Source organism: Ylistrum balloti, unplaced genomic scaffold (assembly GCF_031769215.1).
Source record: "Ylistrum balloti isolate Yb309-2 unplaced genomic scaffold, AGI_CSIRO_Ybal_v1 Utg370126, whole genome shotgun sequence".
NCBI lineage: Eukaryota > Metazoa > Mollusca > Bivalvia > Pectinida > Pectinidae > Ylistrum > Ylistrum balloti.
The window spans coordinates 913,163-927,647 of record NW_026782140.1 but is presented as its reverse complement, the minus strand read 5'-3'; the positions used below and the strand labels follow the sequence as shown (position 1 = coordinate 927,647).

General features: G+C 35.1%; 1 protein-coding gene across 4 annotated transcripts in view; it reads left to right on the top strand.

The window, feature by feature from the left end:
- LOC132550532 (kinesin light chain-like) overlaps positions 1–14,485 on the top strand; it is a 54,863-nt gene that overhangs the window by 20,115 nt on the left and 20,263 nt on the right. For all 4 annotated transcript variants that reach the window (XM_060214624.1, XM_060214622.1, XM_060214621.1 and 1 more), the window contains 8 exons: positions 753–992; positions 3,533–3,626; positions 3,809–4,037; positions 6,767–6,854; positions 10,776–10,877; positions 11,264–11,347; positions 11,701–11,790; positions 14,172–14,271. In XM_060214624.1, coding sequence (XP_060070607.1) covers positions 753–992; positions 3,533–3,626; positions 3,809–4,037; positions 6,767–6,854; positions 10,776–10,877; positions 11,264–11,347; positions 11,701–11,790; positions 14,172–14,271 — 1,027 coding nt within the window. The remainder of the gene's footprint in view (positions 1–752; positions 993–3,532; positions 3,627–3,808; positions 4,038–6,766; positions 6,855–10,775; positions 10,878–11,263; positions 11,348–11,700; positions 11,791–14,171; positions 14,272–14,485) is intronic.

Sequence of the window (14,485 nt, the reverse complement as noted above, 5' to 3'; positions counted from 1 at the left end):
AAAATAGAATTTTCAAATCCTATCGCAGAATTCTGGGGATATCGTCGTGTAACAAATTATACATGACCTTAATCATCCTTACAGTCCTGGTGTAAATTGCTGTCCACATTTACCATGTAACAACAAATACAGCTTGTATAATAAAGATTAAAAGTTCCTCTGGAACATGACAATAGTATGATAGTTTTTTTCGCTAGTGCCAACACTGTATTGAAACTTAGAAAGAACATAGGAAATCTCAAGATTGTGATTGACGAAGACGAAAGAGAGAAAGAACATAGGAAATCTCAAGATTGTGATTGTCGAAGACGAAAGAGAGAAAGAACATAGGAAATCTCAAGATTGTGATTGACGAAGACGAAAGAGAGAAAGAACATAGGAAATCTCAAGATTGTGATTGACGAAGACGAAAGAGAGAAAGAACATAGGAAATCTCAAGATTGTGATTGACGAAGACGAAAGAGAGAAAGAACATAGGAAATCTCAAGATTGTGATTGACGAAGACGAAAGAGAGAAAGAACATAGGAAATCTCAAGATTGTGATTGACAAAGACGAAAGAGAGAAAGAACATAGGAAATCTCAAGATTGTGATTGACAAAGAGTTAATGATTGTTAAGAGAGCTTGGTGACTACTGACAAAGTTACTGTTGTGTAAAGAGCTTTGTGATGGTTGGCAAAGATGATAGTGTTACCATCGTTCAGAGAGCTTTCGGGAAAATTTGTTTGACAAAGAATGTATTTGGTTTTCAGGTAATGATGGCGCTTTCAAATCATTTACAACACGTGGAAGCAGAAAAACAAAAGCTACGTGCACAAGTGAGAAGGTTGTGTCAGGAAAATGCTTGGCTAAGAGATGAACTAGCAAATACACAACAGAAACTACAAATGAGTGAACAGAAAGTAGCAACTATTGAAGAAGAGAAGAAACATTTGGAATTTATGAATGAAATGAAAAAGTATGATTCATCAGATCCACAGCAGACCAGTGTGGTAAGTAGAGAGCCATCCCTTGTAAAGTTTTCTTCACCACTTAGCACACCTGAGTAAATCACAAATACTTACTGTCACATAGACATATATTTCTAGGGTCACAAAGACATCATGTTTGCTATAGAGGATATTAAATAGTTTCCTGTGTAACCTAATATTTTTTTTCAATTGTATTAAAGAAAATATCTATATTTGAAAAATATGTATATTCTGTCATACTTATTACAAATACAGAGGAACTTCTCCATGCATGTCATATGAAAATTTGACGGTTTAGGAAGGGTTCAGTTTGCTGAGTGAGTGAAGTTGACTGGTATCAACTCAGATTTAATTGCTCAAATTCTGTTCTGTATATTACATTATCTATTCCACTTGCTTTGAGCATAAACACTTCACATACTTATACAATATATAACTTAACTCAAAAAAAAAAATTATGCATTGCCCGGAAATGTCGGCACCTAATAACTCACCTGCGCCAGAGGCACAAACCCTACGACTGTCAGCTTATGTTGATTTCTTAGACCAGTGTTGGTACTTATGTCTTGGTAAGGTAAGGGTGGTCTACAGGAGTTAATTCTATGTGTTTTAATCAATTCGAACATAAAATTGATACAGAATTCAAAATTAAGTTGGATTGGTATGGGACATTTTTTTATTTCAGTACTACAGAAGACACCATTTTGTATATGGCCATTTCATTTGGTTTCAAGAGACGATTCGTTTTGAGAAAGATCAGTGTAGGGAATTTGTATGCGATGTTAAATGGGAATCTATAAACAGTTTTTATATCACTTTTTTGAATGAAACAAATAAAGAAAAAACCCAATCCAACTAAAAAAAAAAAAAAAATGATTGATCAAAACACTTCAGAAAAAGTCAGCAGATTCTTGTATATCCGATAGTTTGATGTTATTGGCTGCGTAATGTGGTACAATATTTATACTGCTATCTGATAAGAATCACTTACAAAACTGATTTAAATATGAACTAAGAGAAAACACAAAGCATACACAAAAAAACAAAATTTGATGGAAAACCAGTGTATTCAACCTTCCTTTGCATCGAAACAGGATAAGCAGCAAATTTCATGAGTGACTAGAAAGCACACCGCTGATTGGTCAAAACCACAAAAATTTCCATCTCATTGGAAATATTTTTACTTAAACAAATTGATAAATTCCTCTACTTCACTGTTTTATAAAATTAAAGCTATTTTGATGTGAAATGACACTGATTTCTGCCTCTAAGCCTTTTTAGTTGATTTTCTGCCATAAGCTTGTTGAAAACAGTATGCAGCTGTACTTGAATGGCGTTTTTCTTTGTCAGTCATTACCACGCTCAGCAGGAGGGGTTGTTGGCTCAGTGGTAAGTGGTTGGACCCGGTGATCTCTACACACTGGGTTGTTGGGTAGAAGGATAGAGTTTGGTTACTATTCTACTAACACTGTGTGGCGCTCTTCAATTGCACCAACATACAAATTCAAGCTTTGCTTTCACATGTATATCAAAGACTGTGGATTTATTTAATTCATAACAATGTAAAATCATTCTGAAGATTCATTTTGTGTCCATGAGAAAAAACATAGATTTCGTAAAAAGATACATTCTTCATGATGCATTATAAGAAAAATGTTTACATTACCTGCTTCAACCAACTGATTGGGAAATACTGTATTTATTTAATTGGTTGATATTAGCAAAGTCATTTTCTGATATTCTGTGTGTCATTCACTCAAATCACTACTTCAGCATCATTTGTGTGGCAGACTCCCTTTTAAGGGATTTCATTGAAGATGGGCATAAAATGAAAAGTGACACTGTAGCAGGTGATATAACCTGGAGAATATTCAAGAACTAGCTGAAATAAAAGTCCATCTGTGATTATAGATATCTGTTAGTGAAAGGAGTTTGAAATTTCATAACAAAGGGATTCTGGTGATCTAGCCGAGGGTTCTCTTCATGTGAATGTAATAGATTTGACTTTCTGTTTTTTGCAGCTCTTTCTGTTATATCTTTTCTCTGATAGACTAATACATTTGGGAGACGTTTAATATTCATGAATGGTAACTTCTCTTCTAACAGATGTTGGAATGCTGGTATAGTCTTTAACTAGGGTTTTCTCTTCTGAATCTTTAACTTCAATTTCAGATTTCTTCGCTCATATTACTCATATCAAAACTGGAATTAAATTTTAGAATGTGATTTCACAACAATCAGACTGACCCTTTGATCAAAGTATTTATAATCAACCCTTTGTTTTACAGTGTGTTTACTGTGACAGGTGATCTATACCGTGATATACTGAAAATAGCATGCACATCAAAGGAAACACAGTGTACTCTAAATTGTCTTATTTCTAAACGATATAAAAGTTTCTGCAAAATATGTAATTTACAATACTTGTAAAACATTAATGTTTACTGACAGATAGATATTGATGATCAGTTTACATTCTCCATTCCAGGTGTCAAGTGAACATTTTGAATCGCTGTCATTGTAACTTATCCTTAAACAAGCATTTGATTTCTCTGTTACAGCACCAAGTGACAGAAGAGAAAGAACAGGACCAGTCAACACAGTCTCTAGAACTTGGGTTTCCTGATGATGACGAGGACTCCCCTCAACCTGAAGGTTAGTTTCTACATCTAAAATTCTGAAAGTCTTGTTTCTACATTTAAAATGTTAACTACACTGACAGAACATTTTTCCTTTTGGAGAATTATAGTGTGAATCATTAAGATGTATAAAAGAAACACTACATTAATGGTTAACATAAAGATTAAAATGTGATATCTGGAAACTCCATATTTCAGTTCTTTCCCCCTCCCAACCCAGTGCAATGGCTCAGGCGGCCAGCGGGGGTTACGAAATTCCTGCACGGTTACGCACCCTTCATAATCTAGTCATACAGTACGCCTCCCAGGGCCGGTATGAGGTTGCAGTGCCACTATGTAAACAGGCACTAGAGGACTTGGAAAAGACGAGTGGACATGATCATCCAGATGTAGCCACAATGTTAAATATACTTGCACTTGTATACAGGTAAGAAACACCAGTCTGTTGGAACAGGGACATCAACTTTATTTAACTTCAGATATGTATGATGGCAGTAAACAGTTACAATGTAAAGGCATTCCATTGTTTACTGACTGATAAATGAATTGTGTAACATCATACTGAAAAGTCATATATTTACGAGGGGGTCAATTTTCATGGTTTTTCAAAAAAAAATATGAAAAATGAATAATAAAAAAGACTTTTTCCTTAAGATTGAATTTTGTTTATAAATATAGCTCATTAAATCTCCTTATACTATATTTTACATGTTTATAGACATCAATAGAGTCAGATTATCAATAAAATTAATTCCCCATGAAAATTAATGATTTTGCAGTATATATTGTTGTCAGAAATTATTTCAGGTGTACAGTGTTTACGTAGTAGAAAGATGAAGAACATGAAACATGATCATTTGTGTGTTGATTTTTTTCCCTGTCTGTAAGAATTCACATGACGTAGTGTGAAAGGGATATGCACCAGCTTTCTCTTCCTCAGACAATATCAGTTTGTAACACTGCTACTGTGTGGTATTTGTTCCCCATGTTGTGACCATGTAACTGGTTTACCCTGCTTATAGATACAAATTTACTGGAGATGGTAAGAAAGTATTCTGATTTTCAGGATTATATAGCTTAAAATCATTTTTTATATATTGTTATTGTTTTTCCTTTCCTGACACCGAAGCCCATGTTGTCAAAGAAAGCTATTCGTTTTATACTCACTAGTTATAGATTCAGAGAAGTCAGTGGTAAGAATAGACAACTTGAGCCTCTATCATATTGTAGACACAATCATCAAATGTCAATGTATGTAGTCTACACATGTATGTGATCAGTGTTTAGTTGTTGTACAGATCCATCAGATCAACATTCTTTTGGAGCTTAAACTTGAATGTTGTCATGTTATGTGTCGTTTATAGATTTCAGCTGGTGACATTGACTTGTTTATTTAGAGAAAGTTATTGATTTTGGATGTGAATAGTGGCATAATAGTGATAACCAAGTGCTGGGAGGTGACAGCTGTTTACTTTGCTTTCTATATTCATGTCAAATGCACATATAACTTCAATATGTGACAAATTTGAATGAGTAGAATTAGACAAGAGTCAAATGCTGCCTTCCCAACATCACTCTTACACTTCATGATGTCATCAGATTGGCATTATCGTCAATACTCTTGGATCATCTCCCTTGATGTCATTCATCAATGTTTCATCTCCCTTGCTATTGCTCTTTATAACGAGTTTTTTCCCTTAATGTTGCTCTTGTCTCTCAGCTCAAGTTATTCCATCACTCTTCATCTGTAAAGGTCCCCCTTCCCACTTTCATCAATTTACCTTCCTTCCATCACTCTTCATCTGTAAAGGTCCCCCTTCCCTACTTTCATCAATTTACCTTCCTTCCATCACTCTTCATCTGTAAAGGCCCCCCTTCCCTACTTTCATCAATTTACCTTCCTTCCATCACTCTTCATCTGTAAAGGTCCCCCTTCCCTACTTTCATCAATTTACCTTCCTTCCATCACTCTTCATCTGTAAAGGTCCCCCTTCCCACTTTCATCAATTTACCTTCCTTCCATCACTCTTCATCTGTAAAGGTCCCCCTTCCCTACTTTCATCAATTTACCTTCCTTCCATCACTCTTCATCTTTTAAGGTCCCCCCTTCCCTACTTTCATCAATTTACCTTCCTTCCATCACTCTTCATCTGTAAAGGTCCCCCTTCCCTACTTTCATCAATTTACCTTCCTTCCATCACTCTTCATCTGTAAAGGTCCCCCTTCCCTAGTTTCATCAATTTACCTTCCTTCCATCACTCTTCATCTGTAAAGGTCCCCCCTTCCCACTTTCATCATTTACCTATCTTTCCATCACTCTTCATCTTTTAAGGTCCCCCCTTCCCACTTTCATCATTTACCTATCTTTCCAACACTCTTCATCTTATAGAAATGTCTCCTCCCTAGAATAATCTTCCTTTCCTTTACTCTTCATCTTGTAAAATGCCTCTTCGTTGAGTTACCTACCACTCCATCACTCCTCATCTTAAAAAGTGTCCTTTCCCTTTTCTAAAGTTACCTTCCTTTCATTCACATATCATCATATAGAGAGCCTCTTTCCTTGAGTTACCTCCCTTTCTGTCACTGTCTTGTTCCCATGCATGTGCACTGCATGTTAATTTTATCATTCCAGAGATCAAGGCAAATACAAAGAAGCGGGTAATCTTTTACATGATGCATTAAAAATCAGAGAAAAAACTCTGGGCGCTGATCACCCTGCAGTGAGTGTCTAGTTTGTGCTCTGTTTCTGACCCTGCAACATCTGTTGTGCTACCAGTGTGCATGATCTAACATTATGGTTTTGAAGTACAAAGTAGATTCATGTCAGTTGCAATGCAAAGTTTTACCCAAAGTCTCAAGTCTCAAATGGCTTCTATTTGGCTATTTTTAAGTTATGATACTTTTACTTCAAAACTGTCTTTTCATAGTTTGCCAAGTTTGAACCTTAAATTTCCGAACAATGCATACTAGTAAATGGTTTTGTTCATCCAACATAAACCTTATATATAAATTCATCATTTGGTATCTAAAGACATCCTTTGTGGTTGAAATCTGGCAAATTATGGAGATGCTGTTGGCAGCAACCAGGCTTGGTCCAAGGCACTAACACAAATCTAACTGTAAGGTAGATCTGTAAGGTTGTTTTAACATTTTCAGAGACCAAGGGAAATACAAAGAGGCTGCAAACCTACTGAATGATGCCTTAGGCATCCGAGAGAAAACCCTGGGATATGACCACCCTGCAGTGAGTCTAATCATCCTAGTATTGATCGTTATGTTGTCACTGCATGCAAACACAAAAAAACTCTATCATTTATTTTCATTTAAGTTTTTGAATGTCACTTTAATTTTTGTCAGAGAAAGCCTTGTTTTTGATGAAAAATGTGTTGAATGTTGAAAGTTTTGATTACAATTTCTTAAAAAAGTTCACCAAATTATGGGGGGAGGAGGGAAGGGACAAAAACTCCTTAACATTGGTGTGATGCTTAGCATATTAATGTTTGCTTTTGAAATAATCCACTATTCCTATATTTCCTTTCATCTGATGATGTGTGTGATTTGTGTGTAATATATATAGTGTAGATTTAGTGTCTGGTTTCTATGTGATTTTAGTGTGGATTTTTTGTCCATTGTTTCGTCTTGTTTGTATTTAGAACAGATTTTTATGTGTCCACTGTATTTTCTGTTTGTATCTAGAATAGATTTTTATGTGTCCACTGTATTTTCTGTTTGTATCTAGAATAGATTTTTATGTGTCCACTGTATTTTCTGTTTGTATCTAGAATAGATTTTTATGTGTCCACTTTTTTTCTGTTTGGATTTCGAGTAGATTTTTATGTGTCCACTTTTTTTTCTGTTTGGATTTAGAGTAGATTTGTTGTGTTACATCATCTAAATGAAGATTTGAGAACTTTTATAGGTAGAGGTGTGTTTACCTTCACTTGTCCAATCTCTGTCCAATATTGACCATTTAGTCCAATAATGACCATTTAGTCCAATGATGACCATTAGTCCAATATTGACCATTTAGTCCAATAATGACCATTAGTCCAATAATGACCATTTAGTCCAATAATGACCATTTAGTCCAATGATGACCATTAGTCCAATATTGACCATTTAGTCCAATAATGACCATTAGTCCAATAATGACCATTTAGTCCAATGATGACCATTAGTCCAATAATGACCATTTAGTCCAATGATGACCATTTATGACCATTTAGTCCAATAATGACCATTTAGTCCAATGATGACCATTTATGACCATTTAGTCCAATAATGACCATTTAGTCCAATGATGACCATTAGTCCAATATTGACCATTTAGTCCAATAATGACCATTAGTCCAATAATGACCATTAGTCCAATAATGACCATTTAGTCCAATGATGACCATTAGTCCAATAATGACCATTTAGTCCAATGATGACCATTTATGACCATTTAGTCCAATAATGACCATTTAGTCCAACAATGACAATTTAGTCCAACAATGACCATTTAGTCCAATGATGACCATTTATGACCATTTAGTCCAATAATGACCATTTAGTCCAACAATGACCATTTAGTCCAATGATGACCATTTATGACCATTTAGTCCAATAATGACCATTTAGTCCAACAATGACCATTTAGTCCAGTGATGACCATTTGTGGCCATTTAGTCCAATAATGACCATTTAGTCCAACAATGGCTATTTAGTCCATTAATGACCATTTTTCAAAGATGACTGTTTATGTAAGACTTTACCTTGGTCTAACGGCTTTATTTTCTGGGGGCACAGTGGTCAAGGGGTTAAGGCATCAGACTGTCTTTATCACTAACCCTTCACCTCTCGGTTATTGAGGCCTATGTAGAACAGTGACCATTTGCAGGTTTTTTCTTCTTGAGGAGCTCCTGCTTTCATTCACCATGCAAACATGACATATCCTTAAATGACCCTGTTAATAGGATGTAAAGCAATAATATGCTAAGCAAGCTTTACTTTCTAAAGATGTCGTCCTTGGACCTAGGGTTTTTACTATCTCTAAGGACTTGACTCTGTTTCTATTGACCTGACCAGCTGTCTAAAGACCAGATTCTCTGTCTTAAGGACTTAAACTGTACCCTGAGTGTAATTATATATTCAGATATAATGTTAAGAATGCGGTAAAAATAATAACCAAAACCCCGTCAAAATCCATCGCCCCAGTGTCGAGTTATTAAAGCTCAAAGTTGTCGATTTTCACCTGTCCGCTCGGACCTAATCAGCGTAATCATCATTTCCGCGGAATCGAGGCGCTTCTACTCGTGACGTCATAAGTTCAACAGAAATGGCAGCCAACATGACTGACAGTTACGACACTGCACCTGATAGCAATTTGAACATGAGTTTTGAGGAGTCTGATTATGGTGTGGATGATATTTCTGAAGACGGAATCCAGCCCTACCGATTTGAACTGGAATTACAAGACGATGTATCCAGTGAGGAGGAAAATAACCCTTTGGAAAGTGACAATCGCTTGGGCAACATAGATTGGCACGTACTTCACTGGGTCTCACCAGTAGTCGTGAATGCATGCATTGAACAGTGAATCGTCGTTTCAAAGAAACAAAATAAAATTGTGTGTGTTTTTGGACTAATTTTACTATCTTTAATTCTCTATCAACAATTTCTGACGTCGGGAAATCGCGTTTGTGCAAGACTATGCATATATTCACTACTAGGCCTACTCTGTGTATTAGGCGTTCACGATTACGAAGGAATAATATTCCAATGACCGCCCACGCCATAGACTAGCCTATCAATTTTGTGTTTAGTTGTAGAATTAATAACAAAATATCAAACTAACAAATATACTTTTATTTAATCAACAATCAGTTTAATTTATCAACGGCATGCATCGACACCCCATCCGTGTTAGTGTTAGGACAACCGTATACTACACACTGCTTCCCTCCTTGATAGGAAGCCATTTTAGCAGATTTAAGCACTAATTCGCTGACCCCTCGTTCACTACCTTAAATATTGCGAAGATGTGAAGTACTTTCATGTAAATAAACAAAGAAATTACTCTGGAAAATCCCAAAATAGATCACAATCACATGTAGCACAGTAAAGACAATATGGCTGCATCAGCAAAAGCGTTGAACTTATGACGTTACAGGTTTGGATGCCCGAAAATGAGGTCAACGCCTCTCAGCCAAAGGTGTGTTTTTCAGAAAAGTTGCAATTTCTCAGTAATGGAACATTTCGCGGCATTCTCGTTTTCGGCAATGTGTATTTTATGTGCAGAACTTTTTTTAAGGTCAACATAGCTGACCTCTCAGGGTACACTTTAACTCCTTTTCTAAGGACTTGACCCTCTGTGTTAAGGACATGACCCTCTGTTTTAAGGAATTGACCACCTGTCTAAGGGCCAGACTTTATATGTAAGGATCCAACCCCTAAGGACATAACCTTCTCTCTTAAAGACTTGACCTTCTATCGATGGACATGACCCTCTGTCTTAAGGACTTGACCCTCTAATGGCTGGAACCGCTGTCTAAGGACCTGACCCCCGTCGAAGAACCTGATCCTCTGTCAAAGGGCATAACTCTCTGTCTAAGAACTTGACAGACTCTCTGTCTAAAGGCTTGCCCTTTGAATTGACAATTCTTTAGTACTGTCCATAGAATAGACCTTTTATACACCAAATGACTATAGATTTTGTGACTAAATTTTGTTGTAACTTGTGAAAAAGATTGTACAAGGGACACACAACTGAAAAGCACCTTTGAATACAAACTTGGAGTTAGATACAGTAGAGCCAAACAATGAATTATTTACCTATTTTGATAACATTTGCTGAATTTTTCAGACAGATAGAAATTCAAGATTTGTAGATGTCATTTGAAATGTTTGTATAACTTTGGCCTGTTCAGCTGTAAATTTGTCATTGTATATTTGTAATATAATTGTGATGGTAGGATAAATAAATCAACTATATATATATAAATGTTGTACAAATTGATACATGAGGAAAATGATGAATTTGTTCCGTATTTACATACACAATACACCTAAAAGGTTAAAAACTTGATAAATTTGTTTCTGAATCATTTATTAGGATCTGAAATATGCAATTGTCAATATGTTTTGGTTGAATCTTAATAATAATGATTTTACTGCCTTGTAGGTAGCAGCCACACTGAACAACTTAGCTGTATTATACGGAAAAAGAGGCAAATACAAAGAGGCTGAGCCCCTCTGCAAGAGGGCTCTGGAAATTAGGGAAAAGGTGAGGAGACCAAAAGTTCCAAAATGTTTGTTTTTATATACTTTGTCAGAGATGGTTTTAAAACATAATTTTAATTAAACATAATTGAAAGTAACGAAGTTACATATAAGATGAGAATTTGATCTCAAACAAGATGTCGGTATGACACTGAACAATTGTTACTGTCAGGTAAAATGGTGTGTTAGTGGTATGAGAGATATTGATTCGCAAACTTGCTGCAGTTTTAACTGTCTAGACACACTGCACCAACCTCAGACAATGCAACACGCCAATCTGCATTGTTGGCACAACAAGGAAACAGTATTTTGTGCCATTAATATTTGTGACTTGTGTAGATTTGTTTTATATTTTGTTTGATAATGATAATGTTAAATATTTTTTTTCAGGTTCTTGGAAAAGACCATCCAGATGTAGCCAAGCAACTTAATAATTTAGCTCTATTGTGTCAAAATCAGGGCAAATATGAGGAGGTATGTAAAATATAAATAACTTATAGTTTCGTGGTGTCAAAATTAGGCAAAATTTGAAGAGGTATATAATACGAGATTATTCTGGATTTAATGAAGCAATACAGACAGGAATGTTGATAATTTATACCTTGAATGTTCATGATGTAATTAGGAAAGTAAAATATCAGTTGTAATTGGTTGTGACTTTGTACCAACATTCTTACGATTATCTGTCAATATTCTCTTGTTTATAGCATGATATTCATTGGAGATTATGGTAAATAAATCTTCACAATTGTTGACAAATACAGTGATGAATTTTGGACCGAGTGGTCTATATATAAACTTGTCTCTCCCTGCTCATACTGTCCCAGGTGGAACAGTACTACCAAAGGGCCCTGGATATTTACGAAGGTAAACTGGGCCCCGATGACCCTAATGTTGCTAAGACAAAGAATAATTTGGTAAGAGAACAAACCTCCTTGTGTTAATATCGTCAGCATGGAATCTCTCTAGACGGTGTAGTCATTTCTTTCCTCCGTTTTGTATGCACTGCTTATTTACAACCTCTGATGTTGTATTGTTTGCCTGTTGTTCTGTTCCAGGAAGGTTGATAGCAGCCATATTTTTGTTTTGCCTTAAAGTCATTGCCAATTTATTTCATTTTTCTTTGCAGTGAAACTTCATATCTACTGTTCAGAAAGTCAATTTAAAATTCATGTGACATTTGATGAAAAAAATAATAAATGTCCCATATTCACCACAGTTGTCATGAAAAAATGTGAGCTGGTGTAAAACCCATTATGTTATAGGATATTAAGCTTTGTATGTTTGAAATGTTGAAGGAGAAATGGAAAATGAGAAGAAAAAGAAACTAAACCCACATACAATCTAATATGTTTTCTCAGACTTTCTGGCGTGTAGGTACGACTCCCTGGTTTGATTTTGGGGGCTGCTTCTGGTGTTTATTATTTAGCTCTAAGATACTGCATGCATGTCTGACTCTGGTCTTGTGTCATTGCTTGTAATTTGCAGGTGGAACACTATTATAGAAGAGCATTAGATATATATCTGAAACGACTTGGCACAGATGATCCCAATGTAGCCAAAACCAAAAATAATCTGGTAAGGTTGGGCACAAAAGCCTGTATAAGCTTAATCCAGTTTGATTTCATCACCATCAGGTGATATAAATAGAGTATGGTATTTGTGGTGGTGCACACATTCAAAAAACACATTTCCATTTCATGAACACTTATGGGGAAACCAATCATTAAGTAACATTTCAATTTTAATCACAGGAAAAGAGGAAGAATGTTCAATGACACCATCAATGGCCTAAAATAAGTAATGAAAACAAAATTATTTAGATCTAAATCATATTAGAAGTATTGTTTTGAAGGAAAGCAATAATACTGTCTGCTATACCAGGATAACACTTTTGTATTGCACATTTGATGTTTGTCGGTTACTGGTCGTGCTAGGTTGTCAATATGCATGTCTTTTCTATTGTTATTTCTCTGTTATATTATAGATTGATGTATACTTTCATTATCATAGAGTATCTAGATTCTGTAATCATGGAGTATCTAGATTCTGTAATCATGGAGTATCTAGATTCTGTAATCATGGAGTATCTAGATTCTGTAATCATGGAGTATCTAGATTCTGTAATCATGGAGTATCTAGATTCTATAATCATTGAGTATCTAGATTCTGTAATCATGGAGTATCTAGATTCTGTAATCATGGAGTATCTAGATTCTGTAATTATGAGTATCTAGATTTTGTGATTACGGAGTATCTGGATTCTGTAATCACGGAGTATCTAGATTCTGTAATCATGGAGTATCTAGATTCTGTAATCATGGAGTATCTAGATTCTGTAATCATGGAGTATCTAGATTCTGTAATCATGGAGTATCTAGATTCTGTAATCATGGAGTATCTAGATTCTGTAATCATGGAGTATCTAGATTCTGTAACCATGGAGTATCTAGATTCTGTAATCATGGAGTATCTAGATTCTGTAATCATGGAGTATCTAGATTCTGTAATCATGGAGTATCTAGATTCTGTAATCATGGAGTATCTAGATTCTGTAATCATGGAGTATCTAGATTCTGTGATTATGAGTATCTAGATTCTGTAATCATGGAGTATCTAGATTCTGTAATCATGGAGTATCTAGATTCTGTGATTATGAGTATCTAGATTCTGTAATCATGGAGTATCTAGATTCTGTAATCATGGAGTATCTAGATTCTGTAATCATGGAGTATCTAGATTCTGTGATTATGAGTATCTAGATTCTGTAATCATGGAGTATCTAGATTCTGTAATCATGGAGTATCTAGATTCTGTAATCATGGAGCATCTAGATTCTGTAATCATGGAGTATCTAGGTTATGAGTATCATTGTTTATCTTGATTCAGTAGCCATTGTTTATTTAAATCTTGTTATTATGAATTATCTAGAAATATCATCCATGTTGGCACAGTGATTATCTCAAACAAGAGATTTAGAGAAATATCATTTATTACTGCGACATGTTAAATATTATGAATTAAAAAAAACCCAGATGTTATAGATATTTGATTTAAGAAGACCATTAATTCTATACATGTTGAATGATACATGTTTTTAAAACTCAACAAAGGTGTTGCTCACCAATATTGTTCATAAAGCTTTTATCGTGTTAAGACTTCAACAAGCCTTGCTATTTCATCAATCTTAAACCAGCCATCTCCTTTGATCAACTTCAAATATTTCAAAGAAATCTGATAATGATATGATAATCAACTTGAGTTTTGTGTTGTGAACCTCTTACTGTTTTATTTAAAGGCATCTGCATACTTAAAACAAGGCAAATACAAACAGGCCGAAGCTTTGTATAAGGAGGTGCTTACCAGAGCACATGAAAAAGAGTTTGGTAAAGTTGATGGTAAGTAGACCTTTACGGAGATATGTTAACCTGCTTGTTATGATATTTGTCAGCAGTACTGAAGGGTGATACAAAGCAAAAGTAAAAACTATGGAAAGTTTACTTATATACAGTAAAAGAAGGCCTTATAGTAACTAGTTGGTAATCTGACACCCAAAATGGTATATTTTAAAGGACAAAGTCAAAATTTGGCTAATCTATGTTGATATTAGCT